The sequence below is a fragment of the Mangifera indica genome, chromosome 10, assembly GCF_011075055.1.
Source record: "Mangifera indica cultivar Alphonso chromosome 10, CATAS_Mindica_2.1, whole genome shotgun sequence".
NCBI lineage: Eukaryota > Viridiplantae > Streptophyta > Magnoliopsida > Sapindales > Anacardiaceae > Mangifera > Mangifera indica.
Window position 1 is genome coordinate 17,497,626 of NC_058146.1, and position 23,194 is coordinate 17,520,819.

A 23,194-nucleotide genomic window follows, 5' to 3' on the forward strand; every position below is an offset into this window, starting at 1 on the left:
ATTATAAGATATATTAGGGATGAATTTGATCGTAGTTGAGCTAAGTCGTGGTCAGTTTGAGCTTAGATTAAACTTATAATATCCAGTTCAATTTCAAACTCTTTTGAGTTAATGTATAATATCTTTGTAGAATTGTTGATAGAGTAAATAGTATCGTTGAAACATTTATCTTTGAAAGGATAAATAATAATATTATATAGATAAACAGATTGATCTCAAATCGAACTATTAAACTGGAGCTTCAATTTGAGATCGACTCATTCAAATCGAATGGTGGGTTCAAGCTAAGCTAGTTGGAATCAAATCCACCCTTCCACGTTCATAATCAAACATATACTCTTAATTAAGGAATTATTATATCTTTTAGTAACTCATAGAAGGAAAAAATGTTGGAATTGGAACCTACCGGGATAAGTCAATTCTAAGTAGGAATTGGAACCAATTCTAATTTCGATATAGTTTTTTGCTCATCCCTGTTAAACAACATTCAGTAAATACAAGCACCCACAACACTAAATTAGGCCATATCCATTTCTAAAGCCACAACACTAAATTAAATAGCATTCAACAAACAGAGCCACCCACAACAATGATTTAAATAACATTCATTTCTATAGTCACTTACAATTAGGGGTGGGTTCAAAACAAACTTATTCAAGTTTAAAACGAGTTTAATTTGAACGAACTTAAAATAAGTATAATATATACGAACCTAAGTTGACAAATATTAACACATCTAAACTCAAACTCGAAACCAATACTATTTACATTTAGCTCGTGAGTTTAACGTAGCTCATATGGATATTAATAATCAATAAATAAATAATAAATATGAGTTATATTATATATATAAATAATAAATTAAATATTATATAATTAAATAATTTTAAATTAAAAATAAATTAATAAATAATAATATATTATTATTCATACTACAAATAATATATAATATTTATATTCGTAATTCTATTGAATCATTCATTGAAGTCTTCACTCCTGGGTCAAGTAATCCATGCAACATTTCACTCTCTTTGCAACCTCCCATTCTCTTTTAAATTAATGCAAACTTTTACTCTCTTTCTCGATTAGCGCAACATTTCACTTTCTTCAACTTCAACAAGTATTCGTTCCTCCATAGGCATAGTAGTCATTCATGAATTATGTTATTTTTCAAAAAATCTATTATACTGTTTGGTATGCTATATTTTTTTAAAATAAAATAATAAAAAGTTAAATTAATTTTTTATATTTTATATTTTATTTAATCTAATATCACTAATATTTTTAAAATATAAATAAAAAACTAAAATGACCTTATCAAATTATTACTAACATAGTCAAAAAAACATATAAATTAAAAATTATAATTAAATTTTATCATCTAAAATAAGTAATACAATAACAAAATAAATAATATATAATCATGTATTAAATATTCAATTAAAATAAGAAAATCATTTTTGTTTTACAAAAGAAAAATTTTGGTTGGGTGAATCGGTTTTGAGCTATATTTAAATTAAGATGACTATCAAAAGTGAGCTCAATTTAGTTTGGTTAAGTTTTAATTTGTTTAATTTGAATTTGTATCAAAAAATTCGGTTTGTTTTTTGAACTAAACTAAACTCAAGCTACAAGTGTTGATTGGGCTCGAGTTTGGCTCAAATCGGTAATTTTGTTGCCTATTATTTAAGTAAAATAATATTATTTTATCAATAACCCATTAACTCGAGCTATAAATCCGAATCACAAATTCAAATCATTAATTCAAACTATAAATTCAAACTAAATTGAGTTATGAATCATCAATTTAAATTGAATTGAATGAAATCAAATCAAATCACAAATTCTAGTCTAAACCATCAATTCAAATCGAATCGAATCAAATTTGAACCATCCATGCAAGTCAAATCAAATTGAAGTTGAACCATCCATTTGAACTATCAATTCGAGTCAAATAGAATCGAATCTGAACTATCAGTTTGATTTAAAATGAATCATGTTATATTTGAGTCAAACTCCAACCAAGGGATGTTTGAGCTTGGTCCGGTTTGTATCCATCCTTAATTACATATTTAATTTAGTTAAAAAAGTATAACGGTTTATATTGCTAATTCTCCCAATATGTATTGTATTGTACGATACTTATACTGTATCGTATTAAATTTCAATATACTTTAAGATACATATCATTTTATCTGTATTGTATTATATCATATGATGTTAATAACTATAATTCCAACCAAATTTTCACTTGACAAGCGGCCATTTTTTTACTGCTCATGTTTCATTGCATCTCTCGGCACTTAAAGGTGACTGGGAATATGCAAAAGCATTTTTGATGTTGAATCCACAATCAGTGTCTGCTAGGATAACTAGGTGATAAAACCATTAATTGCTACTATTTTGATTTATAATTCCCTTGTGTTGTGTGGAAATTTGATTTAATCTAATGGAATTACTTATCTTTTTGCATTTAGGAAGCTTTGAGCAATTTTGGAATAAGTTGGGCCAAAAAGAGGAAAAACTGGAGCAGATATATTAAACTAGAAATTTCGTAATGCAGACTAGGCGTGGGCACGTGAAAGATGAGAGCAGAATTCGGAAAGCAGATCTGAACGTCCAGATCTGTTGCAAGAGTCCATAAAATATTAAGATTTGCTTCCAAGGAAAGGGATAATCACCAGCTGGAAAAGAGGATTAATTGAGCTAGATAAGGAAGGATATTTTAGGAAGAAGGATATATATTAAAGATACATATCTTTTCCTTTCTTTTTGGGAAGATATGTATCACTTTGCTTGATTGGATTAGGAGATTAGGATTAGTTTCAATTTCCAGATTTTTAGTAGGAAGAAAATATATATACTCTTATTTTTATTTGAGAATTATCAACCATTGTATTGAGAGAATTAGAGAGCAAAACATGTTCTACAGTGGCTGAGTAATTTATCTTGGTTGAAGGGATCTGAAACCATGGAACTACAATGATTGTGAGATTTATTTTGTTCTTTAATGCATCTTTTTGATTATTTGAGTATTGATTATCTTTCTGAATTATTTGTTATTGATTGTGTTGGTTGATTTCTAAGGCGCGCGATTAGTTTATCAATTAATATAATCTACAGCTAGTTTAGATGTTAAATCCGTAATTGTTCAATCCATCTAATCGAAATGGCAACTAGGTTTATCGTTTGCTGTGTCAGAAGCTATAATCCTAGGAAAATAATCAACTAGATTAAATGCAACGTCGTACGTTTGTGTTGTCTTGATTCGTTGGTCTTTCTAATTCGTAATGCTATTGTTTAATTAAATTCGAGATTGTATCCGAATTGTTAATCAATAAGGGTTAATTGAAATACATGTTTTTGGTTAATTAATCGTAAGGAAGGACAGGTTAATTTAATACCACAACGAATATTTGAATAATTAAATTGATATTTTGTTTCGATGATCGATCGTAGTTCCAATGGTGGATGTGACTGAAGACCAAGGTTTGTTAAATCGATTTATTCCTTTTAGATTATTTTTCTGAATTTTTATTTATTGTTTTCTATTATAATTTGCATTCAGTTCAAAACCCCCCTTTATTTTTTTGTTTCGATTATTTGTGACGACATACTAATCAAGGCTCTTCGAGGGAACGATCCCTACTTTCCTTCACTACATTTTTATTGCAGGAATTTAGGATTTAATTTGGGTGTCAACGACAGCACGTACCAAATTTTGGCGCCGTTGCCGGGGAGTTTTTAATTTGTATGTTCGTTACGCGATCTTTGAAACAAGCTAGTTTACAGTTTGATCCAGAAATTGAAAAGACTGCAAAAGGGCTGAGAAAAGAAGCGAAAAAGAGGCTGAGAAAAGAAGCGAAAAAGAGGCTGCAAGCACACAAATCTGCTTACGAAACAGAGGAAAACATGGCTGAAAATCAGACTTTAAGAGAGCTTGCTGCTCCAAATTTAAATCAACAACCACACTGCATTACTTTTCCAAATTTAGATGTTAATACTACCTTCGAATTAAAATATGGACTAATTCATCTTTTACCTATTTTTCGTGGCTCTGCAGGTGAAGATCCTCATAAACATTTGAAAGAATTTCATGTGGTGTGCACCGGAATGAAGCCGAATGGAGTAACCGAAGAACAAATCAAGATGAGGGCTTTTCCGTTTTCTTTAAAAGATGATGCGCAAGATTGGTTGTATTATCTACCTGCTGGAAGTATCACTACTTGGCATGAGATGAAAAGATTATTTCTGCATAAATTTTTTCCAGCATCAAGAGCAGCCAGCATAAGGAAAGAAATCTGTGGCATTCGGCAGCAGAGTGGAGAGTCTTTATACGAATATTGGGAGCACTTTAAAAAACTTTGTGCAAGCTGTCCACATCACCAAATTAGTGACCAGCTGCTTATTCAATATTTCTATGAAGGACTTCTATCGAATGAGAGAAATATGATTGATGCAGCAAGTGGTGGAGCATTGGCTGACAAAACACCTGAAGCAGCCCGGAATTTAATTGCAAATATGGCATCGAATTCACAACAATTTGGAAATAGATTAGACCATCCGTCTCGACACGTCAATGAGGTAAATGCATCTTCTCTTGAAAGACGACTTGATGATCTAACTACTCTTGTACGTCAAATGGCTGTAGGAAAAACAGAGGTAGCGAAAGTTTGCAGAATCTGTTCGGTAGGAGGACATCCAACTGATATGTGCCCAACACTTCAAGAGGACTGCTCCGAACATGCTAATGCAGTGGACGGATTTTTAGGACAACAGCAGCGAAATCATAATTATAATCCTTATTCGAATACCTACAACCCCGGTTGGAGAGATCATCCTAATTTTCGTTATGGGAATGCAAATGCGAATCAGCCTTCGAATAATTTTCAGCCGTATCAGCAGCCCTATATTCCTAGACAACAGCAACCAACTCAAAATTTTGATTCAGGTACATCTCTTGAAGATATTGTTAAAACTTTGGCTACTAACACTGTGAAATTTCAGCAGGAAACCAGAATCAACATTCAAAATCTATAAAATCAAATGAGCCAGATGGCTACTGCAATCAATAGGCTAGAAGCACAAAATTCAAGCAAACTGTCGTCACAAACTGTGATGAACCCAAAGGAGAATGTTAGTGCCATAATGTTGAGGAGTGGAAAGGAGCTGGAGATGCCAATTAAAGCACAACCTGCACCAGCACAGCCAACAGAAAACAGAGAAAAATTGGTAGCAGAAAATAATTTTTTCAAAAAGGTAGCGACAGGTAAATATCCTTCTTTCAGCGAATACAAACCTGTTCCTCCTTTTCCTAAAGCTTTAAAACTGAAATGCGAAAGCAATGCGGATTTATATGAGACCTTTCGAGAGTGTGAAGTCAATATTCCACTGTTTGATGCAATAAAACAAGCGCCTCGCTATGCTAAATTTTTGAAAGAGCTGTGTACATTGAAAAGAAAGCAAAAACTCAAAAGGTATGAAAAAATAAGGATAGGAGAAAATGTTTCAGCCATAATTCGTAAAACTCTTCCTGAAAAATACAAAGATCTAGGTATGTTTTGCATCCCTTGCATAATAGGAGGCACAAAAATTGAAAAAGCCATGTTAGATTTAGGAGCATCTATTAATGTAATGTCATATTCTATTTATTCTGCTCTTAATCTTGGACCTTTAGAAAAAACTGGCATAATTATTCAGTTGGCCGATAAATCAAATGTATATCCCAAGGGGTTAATTGAAGATGTTCTTATTCAAGTTAATGATAAATTAATTTTTCCAGCTGATTTTTATGTTCTTGACATGGAAAATAATGACCAATCTGCACCTATTTTACTAGGAAGACCCTTTCTGAAAACAGCTAAAACGAAAATTGATGTTCACAAAGGCACATTGACCATGGAGTTTGATGGTGAAGCTGTCCAATTTAATATTTATGATGCTGTGAAATATTCTGATGTGGATTTTCCTGTGTATTCAGTTGATTTAATTGATTCTCTAGCGAAGGATATACTTGATGGTGATGATGAATTAAAGGTGGCTAACCATAAAAATATTTTGAAAGAAAGAGATGAATTTAAATTAATTTCAGATGTGCAGAATGCAGGGAAAAAGATGAATAGGTTCAGAGAGCTGAAAAATACAGGTAATTTATTTTATATTGAGCTGCCAGTGCCTAATGAAAAATTGTTACCTTCTATTTTGCAGGCACCAGAGTTGGAGCTGAAATCTCTTCCAAATCACCTAAAAAATGTGTACCTTGGAGATGAGGAAACCTTACCAGTGATCATTTCCAGCAAGTTAAATGAGCAGCAAGAAGAGAAACTGGTGCAAATTCCGAAGAAGCTAGAGATTCAGAGCTTAGCGACATCAAAAGTATTTCAAGTTAATGGCCATAGACTCAAACTGTTTTACAAAGGAGTGCCAGCTGAAAACATCAGAGAAGTGGAGCTGAAAGATCCCGGATAAATAGATGAAGGCGTTACGTCGAGCCAATGACTGTAAACAAAGGCGTTACTTGGGAGGCAACCCAAGCTTTCAATCTTATTTTGATTAATGCTGCAATTTTAATTTTCTAGACATTTGCTTTTAATTTTGGTTTATGTTTTCCAATTTTAGTTTTAAATTTCAGTTTATAATTTTTAGATATTTAATTAACAATTATTTTATGATTTTCGCTTAGGTTTATTTTAATTTATTTTCATGTTACTGTTCAATCGTCTTCTTCCTCCTGCAGGTTCCAGTGAGCTGTCTGTAAATGTTCATGGGGGAGAAATCTGCATTTTGGTATTCTGGAACTGGGTCATGTGCTTCCGTCAAAAGTCTAGCTTCTGCTTTACTATTTTCTTAAATTCAAGGGGGTCATATGATTTAGTGTAATTATAAGGCTGGGTTTATATGCTTCCAGAGACCATATTTGCCAAACCTACGCCTCACAATTTCTCTCCAACTAAAATAAAAACCTAGCAGCCCCTTTTCCTCATTCTGCAACGCCATGGTCAGAACCCGTTCACAAGCATCAAAGAGCAGCAAAAACCCACCTATCGGAGGCCTCCTACACCAGAGCTGTTATCAAAATCTGAAGAATCCTTCATCAATTGCAACTCTCCAAAAATTCGAACTACTGTTCATCCTTTTCCACAAAACCAGAGAAGTTTCCCCTTCCTTTTTCTTTTAAATTTCAGTTTTTATTATTATTCTGTTTATTTAAACATTGAGGACAACGTTTGGTTTAAGTGTGGGGGACAGTTTATTTGTGTTTTATTTTTCTGCTGTTTATTTTTCTGTTGTGTACTATTCTGTCCTTCAGTTTTATTTTTTTTTTTTCTGCTCTGTTTTGTTTACTTGTTCTGTTCTTCTCTGCTCTAGTCTTCTCTGTTCTGCTCTGTTTCTCTGTCAGTTTTTTTTTGTTGTTCTGTCTTCCTTGTGTTAGGCGTATTCTGTTATGCCTAAAATTTTTGCTTTGTTTTGTCTATGTTGCTGCTCCTTGCTGGATGAAGTTTGATTTTTATGGCAGCTAGTGTATCCTTCCCTATTTTTAGTTAGCTAAACAGTCCATTAATTTCACTTTGAATGAATTAATTTGTATGCATGCCTTGGAATTTAGCCGATTCAATAGGAGAGCATTGTGCACTGATTTGTTAGATTAATTAGGGGTATGCACTTAAACAAATTTTGATAATTGAGTCCTAGAGTTTGTTTGAAGTTGAGGTGAATTTAATTAACCCGTGAGTTTTGAGCCGAAAAAAATTGAAACATTCATATCAATCTATGTTTTCTTTGATGAGTGATATTCTTCCATGTGAATATATCTCTAGAACTTGCTTTGAACCGTTTTGAGACCACATTGGTATGTGCATGCATGAAAATGATAAAGGCATTCTTGTTTAAAACCTTTAGCTTAAAAAACCAACCTATTTTAATTTCCCTAGTTAGCCCCTTGAGCCTTACAAAACCCTTGATTCTTTGTGCTAAAACCATCTTACAAACCCAAGCCTTCAAGTAAAAATCCTCACCAAACCATGAAAATTAGCAGGGCATTTAAACTAAAAATTTGTTGCTGGGTAAATTTGCTATCTTGAAGAATTTTAAGTGTGGGGGAAAAGGGGACTTAAATTCTCTTAGTTATTGCCTTATGTTGTTATTGTTACTGCCCTATGTTGCTAGCTTTATTGTCAATTCTCTTAGTTATGCAAGAAAACAAAAAAAAAACAAAAAAAAAAAAGAGAAAAACAAATGTTGGAAAAGAAAATAGAAAAGAAAAAAAAAAGGAAAAGAAAAGAAAAAAAAAAGACGTTGAAAAAGAGAGAAGAAAAAGGGCAGTGGCAAGTAGCAAAGAAATGTGGTGAATGTGGTGGCTTTAGCTTTACATTTTTGTTCCCCTTAAGTGTTTAAATGTTTTGATAATATTCATGGTTTTAACCTTTTGTATCCATTAATCCTTACCTTTACCCAAAGCCCCATTACAACCTAAAATAAAGTCCTTTTGATTTATGCATGTATATAATCTAAGTGGTGGAGATTTGGCGTATAAGCAAGCTTATGGTAGAACGTTTGCTTTGGAAGAATTTGAGCGAAACACCGAACCATTAAAAACATGAGTGATATGAGTGATAACCGTGAGGATGATTCACCAAAGCTGCATACATGCTTTAGAATGTGATTATCTTGATTTGTCTTTGTGCATACTTCCTTGTAAAGTTTGATAATGATGTGTGTTGATGCTTGAATCTTGGTTGGTTTGAATCTTAAGGTATGCACACTTTTTGGTATCGTGAGAAAAGAGATTGATGGAACATTTTTGTGTTTGTTTTGTTTTTGTTTTTGTTTTACTCGAGGACGAGCAAAAGATAAGTGTGGGGGAATTTGATAAAACCATTAATTGCTACTATTTTGATTTATAATTCCCTTGTGTTGTGTGGAAATTTGATTTAATTTAATGAAATTACTTATCTTTTTGCATTTAGGAAGCTTTGAGCAATTTTGGAATAAGTTGGGCCAAAAAGAGGAAAAACTGGAGCAGATATATTAAACTAGAAATTTCGTAATGCAGACTAGGCGTGGGCACGTGAAAGATGAGAGCAGAATTCGGAAAGCAGATCTGAACGTCCAGATCTGTTGCAAGAGTCCATAAAATATTAAGATTTGCTTCCAAGGAAAGGGATAATCACCAGCTGGAAAAGAGGATTAATTGAGCTAGATAAGGAAGGATATTTTAGGAAGAAGGATATATATTAAAGATACATATCTTTTCCTTTCTTTTTGGGAAGATATGTATCACTTTGCTTGATTGGATTAGGAGATTAGGATTAGTTTCAATTTCCAGATTTTTAGTAGGAAGAAAATATATATACTCTTATTTTTATTTGAGAATTATCAACCATTGTATTGAGAGAATTAGAGAGCAAAACATGTTCTACAGTGGCTGAGTAATTTATCTTGGTTGAAGGGATCTGAAACCATGGAACTACAATGATTGTGAGATTTATTTTGTTCTTTAATGCATCTTTTTGATTATTTGAGTATTGATTATCTTTCTGAATTATTTGTTATTGATTGTGTTGGTTGATTTCTAAGGCGCGCGATTAGTTTATCAATTAATATAATCTACGGCTAGTTTAGATGCTAAATCCGTAATTGTTCAATCCATCTAATCGAAATGGCAACTAGGTTTATCGTTTGCTGTGTCAGAAGCTATAATCCTAGGAAAATAATCAACTAGATTAAATGCAACGTCGTACGTTTGTGTTGTCTTGCTTCGTTGGTCTTTCTAATTCGTAATGCTATTGTTTAATTAAATTCGAGATCGTATCCGAATTGTTAATCAATAAGGGTTAATTGAAATACATGTTTTTGGTTAATTAATCGTAAGGAAGGACAGGTTAATTTAATACCACAACGAATATTTGAATAATTAAATTGATATTTTGTTTCGATGATCGATCGTAGTTCCAATGGTGGATGTGATCGAAGACCAAGGTTTGTTAAATCGATTTATTCCTTTTAGATTATTTTTCTGAATTTTTATTTATTGTTTTCTATTATAATTTGCATTCAGTTCAAAACCCCCCTTTATTTCTTTGTTTCGATTATTTGTGACGACATACTAATCAAGGCTCTTCGAGGGAACGATCCCTACTTTCCTTTACTACATTTTTGTTGCAGGAATTTATGATTTAATTTGGGTGTCAACGACAGCACGTACCACTAGGAATCAGGAAACTGCTCTTCACATTGCTGCCGGAGCTAGACATACTGTATTTGTTCAGGAGCTTGTGAATATTATGACACCTGATGACCTGGAATTGCTGAATAAGGTTGGGAACACAGCTCTGTGTTTTGCTGCTGCATCTGGAATCAAAAAGATTGCAGAGGTGATGGTTAATAAGAACCAAAAGTTGCCATCAATCCTAGGTAGTGAGGGAGCAACACCATTGTGTATGGCTGCTCTATTAGGCCATAGAGAAATGGTCTGGTGTCTTTATTCTGTTACCAGGGACACTGATCTAAAAGAAAAAGATCGAATCAAACTTCTTGTTGCTCTCATCAACACTGATCTTTCTGGTAACTTGCCCTTCTTCTTCCAGTGTCTTTCTTTAGTTTTGTAACATCTGATTCACTGTTTGATCAAAAGATAATGTTAATTTGCTAGATGTGGCGTTGGACTTAATTCGGCATCATCCTGAATTAGCTATAGCTCGGGATGGAAATGGAGAGACAGCTCTTCATGTATTGGCAAGAAAACCTTTGCTATTTGTAAGTGGTAGTCGGCTGGGAATTTGGCGGAGGTGCATTTACTCATGTTACTAACTCCTTTATTGGCTATTCTCATGGCTTTAACAATTTTCTTTTAGTAGCAGAGTTTTCTTTACATGATTATTACACAGTAGATTATTAGAATTTTGTAAAAAGGTCTCCAAGCGATGATTTTCTGTTGGGTTCAGTGCCAGGTACAAGGGCAGTCCTTATCACAAAGTTAACACATCTCCAAGCTCTTGAATTGGTGAAACGACTTTGGAAATTGGTGTTGATTGACTAGATAACTCAGAATTTGGAGAACTACTAAGGAAACCTTCTCGATTATTGTTTACCACTGCAGAGCTGGGGAATGTTGAGTTCATTAAAGTGTTGATTAGAATGTGTCCTGACCTCATTTGGAAGGTTGATAATCATAGTCAAAGCATATTTCATATCGCAGTCTTGCATCAAGAAGAAAGTATTTTTAATCTCATTCATGCAATTGGTGCCCATAAAGATCTGATAGCAGCTTATAAAGATGAAAACAATAATAATATGGTACATCCGGCTGGAAAGCTGGCACCTCCTGATCAACTCAAAATTGATTCTGGTGCAGCTCTGCAACTTCGACGTGAGTTGCCCTGGTTCAAGGTTAATTGATGTTCAACTGCAAAGCTTGCACTTTGATTTCCAGGTAGAATCTTAACATAATTTCCTTTGAATTTCAGGAAGTTGAAAAGGTTGTCCAACCATCTTCTAGAGAGTCCAAAAATTCGGAGGGGAAAACACCTTATATTTTGTTTTCGGAGGAGCATGAGAAACTTTTGCGAGAGGGGAGAAGTGGATGACAGACACTGCATCTTTATGTATGGTTGTTGCAACACTTAATTGCAATATCAATGGTCCTTTCCATTCTCACCTCGCGCTATGCAGAAGAAAATTTCCTGCATTCCTTACCAAACAGATTGATACTAGGCCTTGCAGCCCTCTTCATGTCGACAGCCACCATGACGGCAGCATTTGGAGCCACTCTTTTCCTTGTTCTTAGCAATGACTTCTCACCCATTGCCATTTCATCTGCTTCAGTAACTTTTGTTCCTGTCACCTTGTTTGCCTTGCTTCAGTTCCCTCTTTTTTCTGATACAATCAGTCATTTATATAAGTTCAGTAGTTTCTCTGGTCCCAACCATCACTTCTTTTACTAGTTTCAACCTGATAATCTTTTGTGAATAGTACTATTGTAATCAGTCATGTCTAATCACATGAAGCAATACTGTCTGTTCTTGTGTATCTGTAGTGACACTATGTTGTGACTGGTTTTATCGGGAATATAATATAGATTTGCATGTTCTGCATTTTGAAATTGGATTGCCTTTCTATATATGCTGTCAAAAGCAATTGGAATCTACACTGGATTACCTTTCTTTCCACACTCAAGATGGAATTATTCAGTCGAAATTTACAGTTGAAGTACCATTTTCTTTAGCTCTATCATTTTTGTCCAAGGGAGAAGCAAGTGTTAAAAACACATAAATATCCAGGTTCTAAAGGTTCCATAATAGATGTAGTTACAAAATTTTCATCATTTGTATTGATTAGGGATGGATTTGATCCGAATTGAGTCAAGTCTGCATCGGTCTAAATTTGGATTGAATTTATAATATCTAATTCAAACTAAAACTCATTTGAATTAGTGTACAATATCATTGGATAAATAGTAATGTCAGATGTATAAACAGACTGATCTTCAGTCAACTATCGAATTAGAGTTTTAATTTAAAATTGACTCATTCAAATCGAGTAATAAATTCAAATAAAAATAACTCAAATTAAATCCACTTTTAACCATGATTTGCTTTTGTGCATAATTAGACCAGCTATTTAAAGAGTTATTCTTACATAACATAATCTAAATTAAGGTTTTATTGTATTTTTTAATAACTAATATTAGAAAAATAAGAGTTTTGTGTAGCCACGTCAACAAATCCTCATATTTAGAGTCAAGTTGTTGAATTGAAAATTTAATTCAAATTTGACTCATTCAAGTTTTACATAGATTTGAAGCACCTAGGCTATTTTGGTTTGAGTTTGTCCTTGGGTAAATATTGGTTGGTCTAGCAACACAAACTCAAAATGCATATCAGGGCGGGGAAAATGACTTCCCCTGAACAGTGGGCTGCTCTCCTTATTCTAATAACTAATTTTAAAATTAATATGGACCGTTGATCTGATCCTACGGTTCATTTACCTTCCCCAAACTTGATCATATTCCTTAAATCCTAACAAAATCTTATTCTTCTTCAACTCTTTTTGCACAGACAAGAAGAGAAGGGAAGGGGAGAAACAAAAAACATGAGTTTAATTGCAGGTTCTTACGAAAAATTCATCTGGGTTTATAGGCTTAAACCCTTAAAAGACTCTTCTTTGTTTTCTTCTTCAACCCTAACCCTAACCCAGCTTTTTTCCTACCGCTCGCATCTCGCCCCCATCACGACCATCGCCGTTTCCGGCATCGCCACGGCCTCAGGCTCCACTGATGATGCCATCCACCTCTACGATCTCTCGTCCTCTGCCTCTCTCGGTGCCCTTCACCTCCAAGACCCTTCCTCTGTAACCTCTCTTGCATTTTACGCTCCACCCAATCTCTCTGTCCCTCGCAACCTCTTAGCGGCGTCCGCTGATGGATTCGTTTCGATTTTGATGCCGACCCTTTTGTTTTTTTGAAGTCCGTTAAGGCCCATAAGAAAGGAGTCAATGATTTGGCTGTTCATCCTTCTGGGAAGCTAGCGTTGACTGTTGGGAGAGACGAGTGCTTGGCTATGGTTAATTTGGTGAGAGGAAGGAGGACTTTCTATCATAAGTTGGGCAAAGAAGGAAGCTTGATTGAGTTTGATTTGAGTGGGGATAAGTTTTTTATGGTTACAGAAGAGAAGATAGGGGTGCATCAAGCTGAAGATGCAAAGTTACTGTGTCAATTGGAGGGAAATAAGAGGGTTCTTTGTGCTGCACCTGGAGCGGTTAGTATATGTTTTGTTGTTATAAATTGGCTAATAATTGTTTTGATTGATTGAAGTTGTTTCTTTACGGTTGAAGCAAATGCATATTCGATCTATGCTTCTTTTTGGTGGTTGGAATCGAAGAACAGGAAATTCTTTATGTTGAAATAGATTTAGAAATTCACTGGTTAAGCCTGAACTGATAAAGTTTAAGGTGGGAACTCTGTGGTGGAACACAGTGTTGCATTTGGCTTAAAATTAAATAACTCAATGTCTATTCATTTTGTGCCTGTTCATTTTCTGGTTTTTAGTTCCTGAATTTTATTTGTATGTTAACAGAATGGAGTTCTACTTTCTTGTGGTGAGGACCGTAGTATCACAGCCTGGGACACAAACAGTGGCAAGGTAGCATATTGCGTTGGAGATGCCCATTCTGCCCGTGTGAAAGGTGTTGTGGTGCTCACTAAGAATGACAGTGGCGATGCTGTTGATGATCCATATCTAGTGGCATTGGCGTCCTCAGATGGGGCTATATGTGTGTGTGTGTGGGGGATGTCTGCATGGCCATTAAGGAGAAGCCAATTCCGTTGGCTGAGGCTAAAACAAATTCAAGGCTGACTTGTCTTGCTGGATCATCTATCAAATGTGAGCATTCTTATTTTCTTATCTCTGATTTCCTTCTTGTGAACCTATCGGCACAAGCTGTTCTTGTGTTAAAATCCTTTGTTTTGTGTTTAGTTATATGTTAGTCTTTTAGGAAGCTGCTTCAAATTTTTGGAGTGTTTCCTTGTTTATGGTGAAAGTAATTCTTAGCTGCAAATTGGTTAGCTTTCCCTTTGCCTTTAATGGTTATCCACTTACTGTATGCTTTCAATGGATCATCTTACACCTTGACTATATAGTATGTGTTCTCTCCGATCAATTAATTGGTGGGTAATTTCAATGGATTATCGAAGCTTAATAACTTATTGTTGAGGATACTGCTTTCTTATAGTAATGTTTTTGGCATCATTGGAAGTATGGTCAAGGCATAATGGTGGCTAACCTTACATTTCCTTTGTCTCTTCCTCGCTTCATTCTTCTATTGCCAATTTGCCAATTAAAAGATACTGCTTTCTTTATCCTGTAAATTGCAATTGATTCTCAATACTACCTTACTTGTTTTTCAGCTTTCAAACAACCAGATATTGGAAAAAAGGCTCCACAAGAGAAGCAGAACAAGAATGGAGCTGCGGAAGATTCATAACTTAAAAGAAAGGATGATTTAGGAAATTGACTTGAGCTATTCAAAAGGGGTTCTGAGATTGTGAAGTGCATCATGTTCCTCAAATTTCCTGCCCACCAACGACTACAATTCAATTTTGACAGCTGAGAAGCTTGTGCGCACCAATTTTGACATATGTATCATTGGTTTCAAAGGTAAAAAATTATTTGATCAATTCTGCTATACAGTTGTGATGAAAACAATGAAAGGTTAATTTGAGTATTAGTATAATGTTTCTGTAAGTGGACTTTAGTAACCAAAAAAATAGTTCTCTGAGAAAATCTAAAGTTTGTTGTTGGCAACCATGTTACTCATGCCTGTCTATTAGTAGAAGGGCAAATTTTATGTGACTTTTGAGAGTTTAGTTATGGTGTAGCAGCGCATAAATGGTATAATTAGTACAAGGAAAATCAGGTCTTATAATTGAAAATTGTGTTCATGTTCTTAAATGGCTATTGAATCAATTTTAAATGAGCCAAAAGCTGAGAATGTGATTGATTTCTATTACAGTAAAAGGATATCTTGTAGTGTAGTGGTGTGACTAATCACAAAATAACAATTCTCCAAGTTAATATTTTAATCATCTCTCCCACACTTTCACCAAAAATTCATCAACTTGAAAAATGTTGGAACCACCCATTCATTAAAGGAAAACAATCAATACACTAACAAAATAGATATGATTTTATTAATTGAAGGGGATTTACAGCAATAAGCTATCTATTCAAAAGGTCAAAATCTCTCAATTTTAATTATTGGAGGTGTTAGAAATTTCCCTAATAAAAAATTGTTGGATAATCTTTTATAATTAACATATAATATATGAGATAATTTACCAAGATAATATATTTAATCTATTATATTATAAATATGTATTTATTTTTTTAATTATGTTATTAATCAAACATAATAATTATTAAACATATTATTAATTTATAGTTATTAATATTTAAAATAATATATATATTAGTAATAATCTTTCAATTTTGATAATAAATAATTTCTCACGTCAAATACAACCTAATGTTTTTTCACTTTCTACAATCCTAATTTCCTACTATATCACTTTAATGTCTTCCTAAAATCATTAAATTGCTATAAATCACACCAACTTTACTACACCATATATACCTCCATCACCCTCACCTCACCACCTAATTTCCCCAAAAATCCCTAATTCAAGTTTAGATTTTAATTTAAATTTTTGTACTAAAATGCAAACATTGATCATTAAACATAAACATAAACATACTTTATTTCATTTTCAAATTCATTAAACTACAATGAATCAATAAACCTTACTTAAAACTAGACATCATTTTCAATCCCCTTTACACCATCAACCTCAACACCTAATTTTCCCCCAAAATCACCCAAAACTTAAAATCAAAACCCATAAAAGCCCTAATCCATACCAATTTTATAACCCAAATTCCCCTCAAATTATAAAATAGGAGAGATAAATATAAAAATTTTAAAAACCCCCAAATTTATAGATATTTCAAGCCCAAACGAACAAAAACAAAAGCCAACGTCCAGCCAATTCCACTATGCTCTCAACTCATGAACAGAAAAACAAAACCCACTTCGCCATTTCCCTCTCGCTCTCCTCGCTCCTCGCTCAACTCAGCTCTATCTGGCAAAGCCCAATCGCTTTCCTTCTTTTCTCCTATGGCGCGAAAATCTTCCCTCCTCAAACGCCTCGTTATACTTGCCATCCTCTTGATTTTCGCCGTTTTGGCCATTGTCAACACCTTCTTCAACCCTACGCCGCCGCCGCCGGGCCTCCCCACCGACGATGTCAAGCTCCCTTCCGATGTCAAACAAAAACTTGAAAATTTTCGAGGTCAAAACTCGAAAGTCAAAATTTACATGTACGATCTTCCCAAAAAGTTCACTTACGGCATCATCGAGCAGCACGCTTTGGCGCGCGGGGGTTTAGTCCACTCGGATGCTGACGTGTCGTCGTTGAAATACCCGGGTCACCAGCACATGGGGGAGTGGTATTTGTTTTCGGATCTGAATCGACCTGAGGTGGAGAGGGTGGGGTCTCCGATTGTGAAGGTAACGGATCCCGAGGAGGCGGATCTTTTCTTCGTCCCGGTGTTTTCTTCGTTGAGTTTGATCGTGAACAATGGTGGCGGGCCGGCGCCCGAAGATGGGGCTCGTCGGTACAGCGACGATGAGATGCAGGAGGAGCTGGTAGAATGGCTGGAGAAGCAGGAATATTGGAGGAGGAACAAAGGGTGGGACCACGTGATTGTGGCGGGTGACCCGAATGCCATGTTGCGAGTCGTGGATCGATTGAAGAATGCTGTGTTGTTGGTTTCTGATTTCGGGCGGCTGAGGGGTGACCAGGGTTCCCTTGTGAAGGATGTGATTATTCCGTATTCGCATCGCATTAATTTGTATAAGGGTGAAATTGGAGTCGAAAATCGGAATACTTTGTTGTTCTTCATGGGCAATCGGTTTCGAAAGGAGGTATATTGATATCAATTTTTATTTTTTTATGCTTATTTAATCAATTATTGAATTGTGTGTGTTGATTTGCAAAAGAGTTATTTATTGTGTTAGTGTTTTAGATGTTTTTTGGGTTATACATTCATGGAAATTATAGATTATGGGAAGGTTTAGGAAGAAAATTATTAGTTAAAAGGTTTAGATTTATTAAGAGGCGTAGTGTCAATGGAATTTAGGTTGTAGGGTTCAATTGTTTGGGTAGCATTGGGGTGCGAAGAAGTTTTAACAAATTTATGATCTGTACTGTTGTGAAAATTGTAACGTCTGGCTAATTGACCAAGTTCAAACAGAAAATTATGTGATTTGTTTAATTTGATTGTTTAGTGCATTTATATTATGGTATGGTGTTCACATATTATTTATCTAAACATGCGAATGGATGTAAGGTGGAATGTTGCCTACTGTTTAAGCATGCTTAATCAGGATGCTTCATCTTTTGTGAATTTTGAACTGAATAGGAGAATTGCCTAAAAGTCTCTATCTGTGTCAACAAAGGTTTCTCAGAGTACTCATTTTCAGATGTACCACCTTCCTTGGAACCAGTTAGTTTTTGTGCTAAATGAAACTATTGTGTAGAATTTCATTCATGATGTAATAGATATAAAAAATGCATTTTCAACAGAGTTGCCTAGATCTCTGCTTTGGTGCAGTTGATATGCTGTCCTGACTTCGATTTATAATTTGGTTTTTTTTCTTGACTTTATGATCTCTTTACATTTTTTTAATGATCTCCTACTCTCCCGTTGTCTTTGCAGGGAGGCAAAATTCGGGATTTGCTTTTCAACTTACTTGAAACTGAAGAAGGTTTCATAATAAAACATGGGACACAATCTAGAGAGAATAGACGTGCAGCCACCAGAGGGATGCATACATCAAAGTTCTGTTTGAATCCTGCTGGCGATACCCCTTCAGCTTGCCGTCTATTTGATTCTATAGTTAGCTTGTGTATACCAGTAATAGTTAGTGATAGCATTGAGTTGCCTTTTGAAGATGCGATAGACTATAGAAAGATTGCAATATTTGTAGAGACCAACACTGCTCTGAAGCCTGGATATTTAGTTTCAATTCTGAAAGAGGTGACCACAGAAAAGATTCTGGAATATCAGAAAGAACTGAAAGAGGTAAGTAGCATCTGCATTTGTTTATTTTTAAAGCTGCAGTTGCTTTCACCTCTGCACTTTTTGTTTAGAATGAAAATTTGAAATTTAGTTTGTGTGTTGTGTACTCATACTCATTCATCAGCTTAAAAGTTGGTTGAAATGCAATTAGGTTTTTGTTTCCTACTAAGGCATTAACATCATCGAACTAAATAGTTTTGGATGTTCACAGTCTATCACTTCTCTCTTTCCAATATTCAACTCTGCTCACCTTTTCAAAAGCATCTTCGTTGCATTGCTTTACTAAAAATGAACTACAGAGACATGGATGTTTTATTTTTATTGGTGCAATGGTTTAGAAGCTAAGCTGTTGTCGGGGTTTGACCTTAAGATCATAAACTTCTTTGTCATGGTTAGACTCAATTGGAAGCGGGCATGGCCTGGCAATGACAATATTTGTCAGGGCCAACTTTAACACGAGCTTGTTAGACTTATCGTCTCTTAACACAATTTTGTTCAGATTTTTACAATATACCATCTACCTAGAGTGCTTAAAGTTTAATTTTCTTTTATGTAAATTGTCATTCAGGTGCAGAGATATTTTATGTATGACCATCCAGAGGGAACAGTGAAGGAAGTGTGGCGTCAAGTCTCACAGAAGCTGCCTCTTATTAAACTTATGATTAATCGTGACAGACGGCTTATCAAGAGGGAGTTGAGTGAGCCAGATTGCTCTTGTCTTTGTACTAACAAGACTGGGATTATAAGTTCCTTGTGATGCCTCCTTTATCTGCAAGTTCAATACACACGCAATCTGCCATAGTTTTCTCTGAAATTGTCTGGATACAAAAGTATCTGAGTTAGTCAACGCCAAGGAATTACAAATGCAAAAACCTACTGACCATTTAAGGTTCAAGGTTAAAATTACTTTTCTTTTGTTATTTTAGTTTGGATGTGGAAGGGGGAGAGTTTTCTTGCATGCTGGATGTAAATTTATGATGTTAATTTATTTGTCTTCACAAATTTTGCTGCAGGAAATACAATTTTTTAGGTGCAATTGTAATTTTTGTACATTTAGAAATAAAAGGAATATCAAAGATCATTATTGCCTTTGTTTCTTAACTTTTATCCATATCCTTTTGTATTGCCATAGTTTGTTTGGTAGAGGAAACTTTGTTAAGTTGGTGAATCGGCCTTCGGCTGGCACTAAGTAGGCCAGTCTGAGAAGAATCAAAGATTGGCTAGTTTTCTATAATACTGGGATGCAAGTTGCTGTCGATAGCTGAGAAACTCGTTACAATAAATAATTGAAATCATCGTAAACATGTGGGAAAGTTCAATTTAATAAGATGAAACATTGACTTGGTGGCTGTCATATTTGGAGAAGTCTTAATACAGTAGATGAAATATAGTCATACTCCCTTCTAGGGTTGGATTCGAACCGAGACGAGCTTGATTTGTATATAATAGAGCTTGAGCTTGTAGAAGCCAAACTCGAACTTGACTCAAATTCGATTTGGCTTATTTTGAACTCGAATTTTTAATTATTTCGTTATTAAAACGATGTCGTTTTGTATCAAAATTTTTAATTAAAAAATTTAGCAAGTAGCTCGAGCTCGACCAAGCTTGTATAGGGCTGACTCGTTCGAGTTTGAGCTCGACCTCGACCAAGCTTGTATAGGGCTGACTCGTTTGAGTTCGAGCTTGCCAACCCTACTCTATTCTATCACCAACATAGTGCAATTCCAATTAATGGTGGATTTGAACTGATCTGCTATCTAGAGCTTGACTCAAATCCAAAAAATAAAGCTCAAATTGGCAATAGGTTCACCCAAGAATAATGGGAAAGCTTTGGAAAGAAAGATTGTTGGAAAAACAAGTCTAAGAAGAAAAGTTGACAGAGAAGTGAAATGTTGCCAGGAAAGATAAAAAATCATCAAAAAAGATGAATCTGTTGACGACTTAAACTTGAGTTTGGCCCAACTTGAGTTCAATTTATTTGAGTCGAACACCGAGTTGAGCCCCATCTCGCTGTATCAACCCCTAATTCCAATGTATGTACCTGACACCATGGGCAGCATAAGCTGGATTTTAAGCTTGGATTTGAAAAGTAATATACAAGCTTGTAAACAAAAAACAACCAAAGCATCAGAGAAATGAAAAGAATTCTTACTTTAATGAATTATTCCACGAGGCTAATTTATTATGCATAAAGTAAAAGTGTATCTTATTTTAGTCCTAAAAAATATTTTCAAAATATTCCTAGCTCATGCAGATAATCTCCAATAGATCCTAACTAATAGATGATAATGAGTTCGAGATCTGAATGAAAGAAAAGCAAAAGAAATTAGAGATTGCAAAGGGGAATATGTTACAAAGTTCAATCTTTCAGCCAGCCGGCCATGTCATTTGTCGGCCACCCAAGACATGCAAGTGGAGATGATAAACAGATTGACCTGGAGAGCAACCGAGGCAATATCAAGACGAATATGTGTGAGGGGTCAATGAGATAAAAAAAACATTTTGAAGAAATTATATAGTGTGGAATGAAAGCTTACAGCCAGCAGGACCATTGTTGATTACAACACGAAAACCATCCAAGATACCTTCTTTCTCAGCCACTATTTTTGCAGCATAGAGCAGATAGCCCAATATTTCTGTATGCCTAGGTTCCGCCTGACAAGGACAAGAACACACAACAAATAAAATTCATCTCAATTGAAGTGCATAGAAAACACCCAAAAGTGCATGCTTTTGTGAGTTGAGTAACCTGATTATTGTAATAGGCATTCCTTAGTCAGGAAAAACAATAAGAATAACATAAAACTGATCGGAACAAACCTTCCCAAGCATTGTTAAACCATCCCTGAACTTTGGAATGACTAAAACATGAACAGGAGCCTGTGGGTCAATGTCACGAAATGCTAAGACCTTCTCATCCTCATATACAATGGATGAAGTGATTTCTTTTGCTATGATCTTGTCAAATCTGAAAGGGACCAAAGGAAATAGAGAGAGAGATAAATCTTTCCATCAGCAAACTGACTATGTCCCACTTAAGCAGTAGTCAAACATATAATCAATTTGTGATTTTAATTTAGATAAACAATACTCTTCAATCACAAGAAAAAGCTCTCCCATCACATTCAGTAGAAAACAAATCTTCAGCCTACATATTAGAGGAAGAAGGTAATATCACTGCCCTGCAACCGCCCCCCCACCCCACACATACACCCACCTTTTTTTTCTTGATTGTGCATCATGCATACCATTTGCCTACAAGCACTCAATTTTCCACTTATTTAATGACATCAAATTCATGATTGACATTTAAGTTTCTCACTCAAAAGTTCCATAGATTCTCTATCTGCAGAAAATCTCCAGAACTTCTGGCATTTCAAAAGTTCCACTGACCCGTTCATACATATATACATGGATACATACATATCCATAAAGTTCAACTAGAAAGAAAAGATAACTATGCATAAACTGTAACTAAAATTTGAGATGGAACCAGGGTTATTATAATACATGGTCGGAGCATCATTATCAGCATTCACTGCAGCAGCTTTGGCAAGGGCCTCTTCATCATTTGTAACACCAATACGAGAAAATGATCTGCACAAATTTCGAGTTAACATGAAGAAAGACATCGATGGACATTTGACATAAATTAAAGATCATTCTAGCAGCAGGCAAAAGCTAATATTATAACCAATACCCAGTGATTTCACTCAATTTTAAATTTCAACACAAGACAGTTTTATCCATTCCACCAACAATAATACAATCAACAAATTACAGAACTGGAAACTTTAAGGGATCTCCAAAATACGCACACAAATACCAAGAAATTTTAACTCTCAACTAGAAGAAGTTCATCTTAACTCCATTTTGTTTCAATCATTTATCTCCATAGTTTCCCCTTCCATTTTAATAACTATCAACAAAGCAAGGTTCTCCTTTTGGTTATGCTTTCTTAAGCATCATAATTCAGTAGTCTAAAAATTCATTACAATAAAATTAAAAAAAATTGAACAATTCAAGGACTGAGAAAGATCAATTCAACTTCAATAAGTGAAATCTTAAAAATATAATATTTTCGAAAGAAAAAAAATAAAAAAATGAAACTTTGTTACAAACATTATACTTTTTACATCAAAATAATAAGGTAAACAGTACCTGCGAGACTGAAGTGGAATAATAATGCAAACAGGTTTGTAACTAAAAAAGGGTCGTGCTGTAGCTGGAAGTCTGAAATTTGTAAAAGCAAAAGCTCTAGCACAAGAACTTCCTGCAAAATTTCTTTTCAACCAAAAGAAAAAATTAAAATAAGAAACACCCAGTTCAATTTAATTCAATATAACACAATGAAAACCATAAATTTTTCGCAGATAGAGTACCGAAGTAGAGAGGAGGTTATTGCAGCCATTGGAACCGGCTGACAATTTTCTCAAGGTGAACATCTCATTTTAATGATAATGTCTCTTTAGTTTTTTTGGTGGCTAATTTCAGTAACCTCCCCTGACTTTTAATTAATCCGACATACCCTCTGTGAGTCGTAATCATATTACTTACTA

At 34.7% G+C, this 23,194-nt stretch overlaps 2 protein-coding genes, 1 non-coding gene and 2 pseudogenes across 6 annotated transcripts; 3 read left to right on the forward strand and 2 right to left on the reverse strand.

Moving 5' to 3' along the window:
- Window positions 1-1,996: 1,996 nt before the first annotated feature.
- On the forward strand, window positions 1,997-11,942 carry LOC123226826 (annotated as a pseudogene).
- LOC123228483 lies at window positions 4,285-4,391 on the reverse strand. Its single transcript, XR_006504710.1, has one exon. It is a non-coding gene; the product is annotated as a small nucleolar RNA R71 (small nucleolar RNA).
- Window positions 11,943-13,030: 1,088 nt separating the features above from the next.
- Window positions 13,031-15,302, forward strand: LOC123227139 (annotated as a pseudogene).
- Window positions 15,303-16,497: 1,195 nt separating this feature from the next.
- Window positions 16,498-19,736, forward strand: LOC123228340 (probable arabinosyltransferase ARAD1). The gene is made up of 3 exons (XM_044653695.1): window positions 16,498-17,478; window positions 18,273-18,638; window positions 19,204-19,736. Exons 1-3 carry the CDS (start codon window positions 16,561-16,563, stop codon window positions 19,390-19,392), a joined length of 1,473 nt encoding a protein of 490 aa, XP_044509630.1. The 5' UTR covers window positions 16,498-16,560; the 3' UTR covers window positions 19,393-19,736.
- Window positions 19,737-20,351: 615 nt separating this feature from the next.
- On the reverse strand, window positions 20,352-23,154 carry LOC123227176 (14 kDa zinc-binding protein). 4 transcript variants are annotated; one of them, XM_044651864.1, is made up of 7 exons: window positions 23,018-23,154; window positions 22,797-22,919; window positions 22,146-22,232; window positions 21,456-21,603; window positions 21,173-21,290; window positions 20,990-21,070; window positions 20,352-20,676 (listed from the first exon to the last, which is right to left on the reverse strand). In XM_044651864.1, exons 1-6 carry the CDS (start codon window positions 23,044-23,046, stop codon window positions 21,003-21,005), a joined length of 573 nt encoding a protein of 190 aa, XP_044507799.1. In that variant the 5' UTR covers window positions 23,047-23,154; the 3' UTR covers window positions 20,352-20,676; window positions 20,990-21,002. The 4 variants fall into 4 exon arrangements, with proteins under 4 accessions (XP_044507799.1, XP_044507801.1, XP_044507800.1 ...); XM_044651866.1 differs by having other exon boundaries at window positions 20,352-20,736; XM_044651865.1 differs by having other exon boundaries at window positions 20,352-20,755.
- Window positions 23,155-23,194: the final 40 nt, after the last annotated feature.

Coding starts and splice junctions, on each gene's coding strand:
- LOC123228340 (XM_044653695.1), top strand. CDS start 16,561: ATGAACAGAAAAACAAAACCCACTTCGCCATTTCCCTCTCGCTCTCCT. Junction 17,479..18,272: donor GCAATCGGTTTCGAAAGGAG/GTATATTGATAT, acceptor TTGTCTTTGCAG/GGAGGCAAAATTCGGGATTT. Junction 18,639..19,203: donor ATCAGAAAGAACTGAAAGAG/GTAAGTAGCATC, acceptor ATTGTCATTCAG/GTGCAGAGATATTTTATGTA.
- LOC123227176 (XM_044651864.1), bottom strand. CDS start 23,046: ATGGCTGCAATAACCTCCTCTCTACTTCG. Junction 22,233..22,796: donor ATTCCACTTCAGTCTCGCAG/GTACTGTTTACC, acceptor AAATTTGTGCAG/ATCATTTTCTCGTATTGGTG. Junction 21,071..21,172: donor CAACAATGGTCCTGCTGGCT/GTAAGCTTTCAT, acceptor GTTGCTCTCCAG/GTCAATCTGTTTATCATCTC.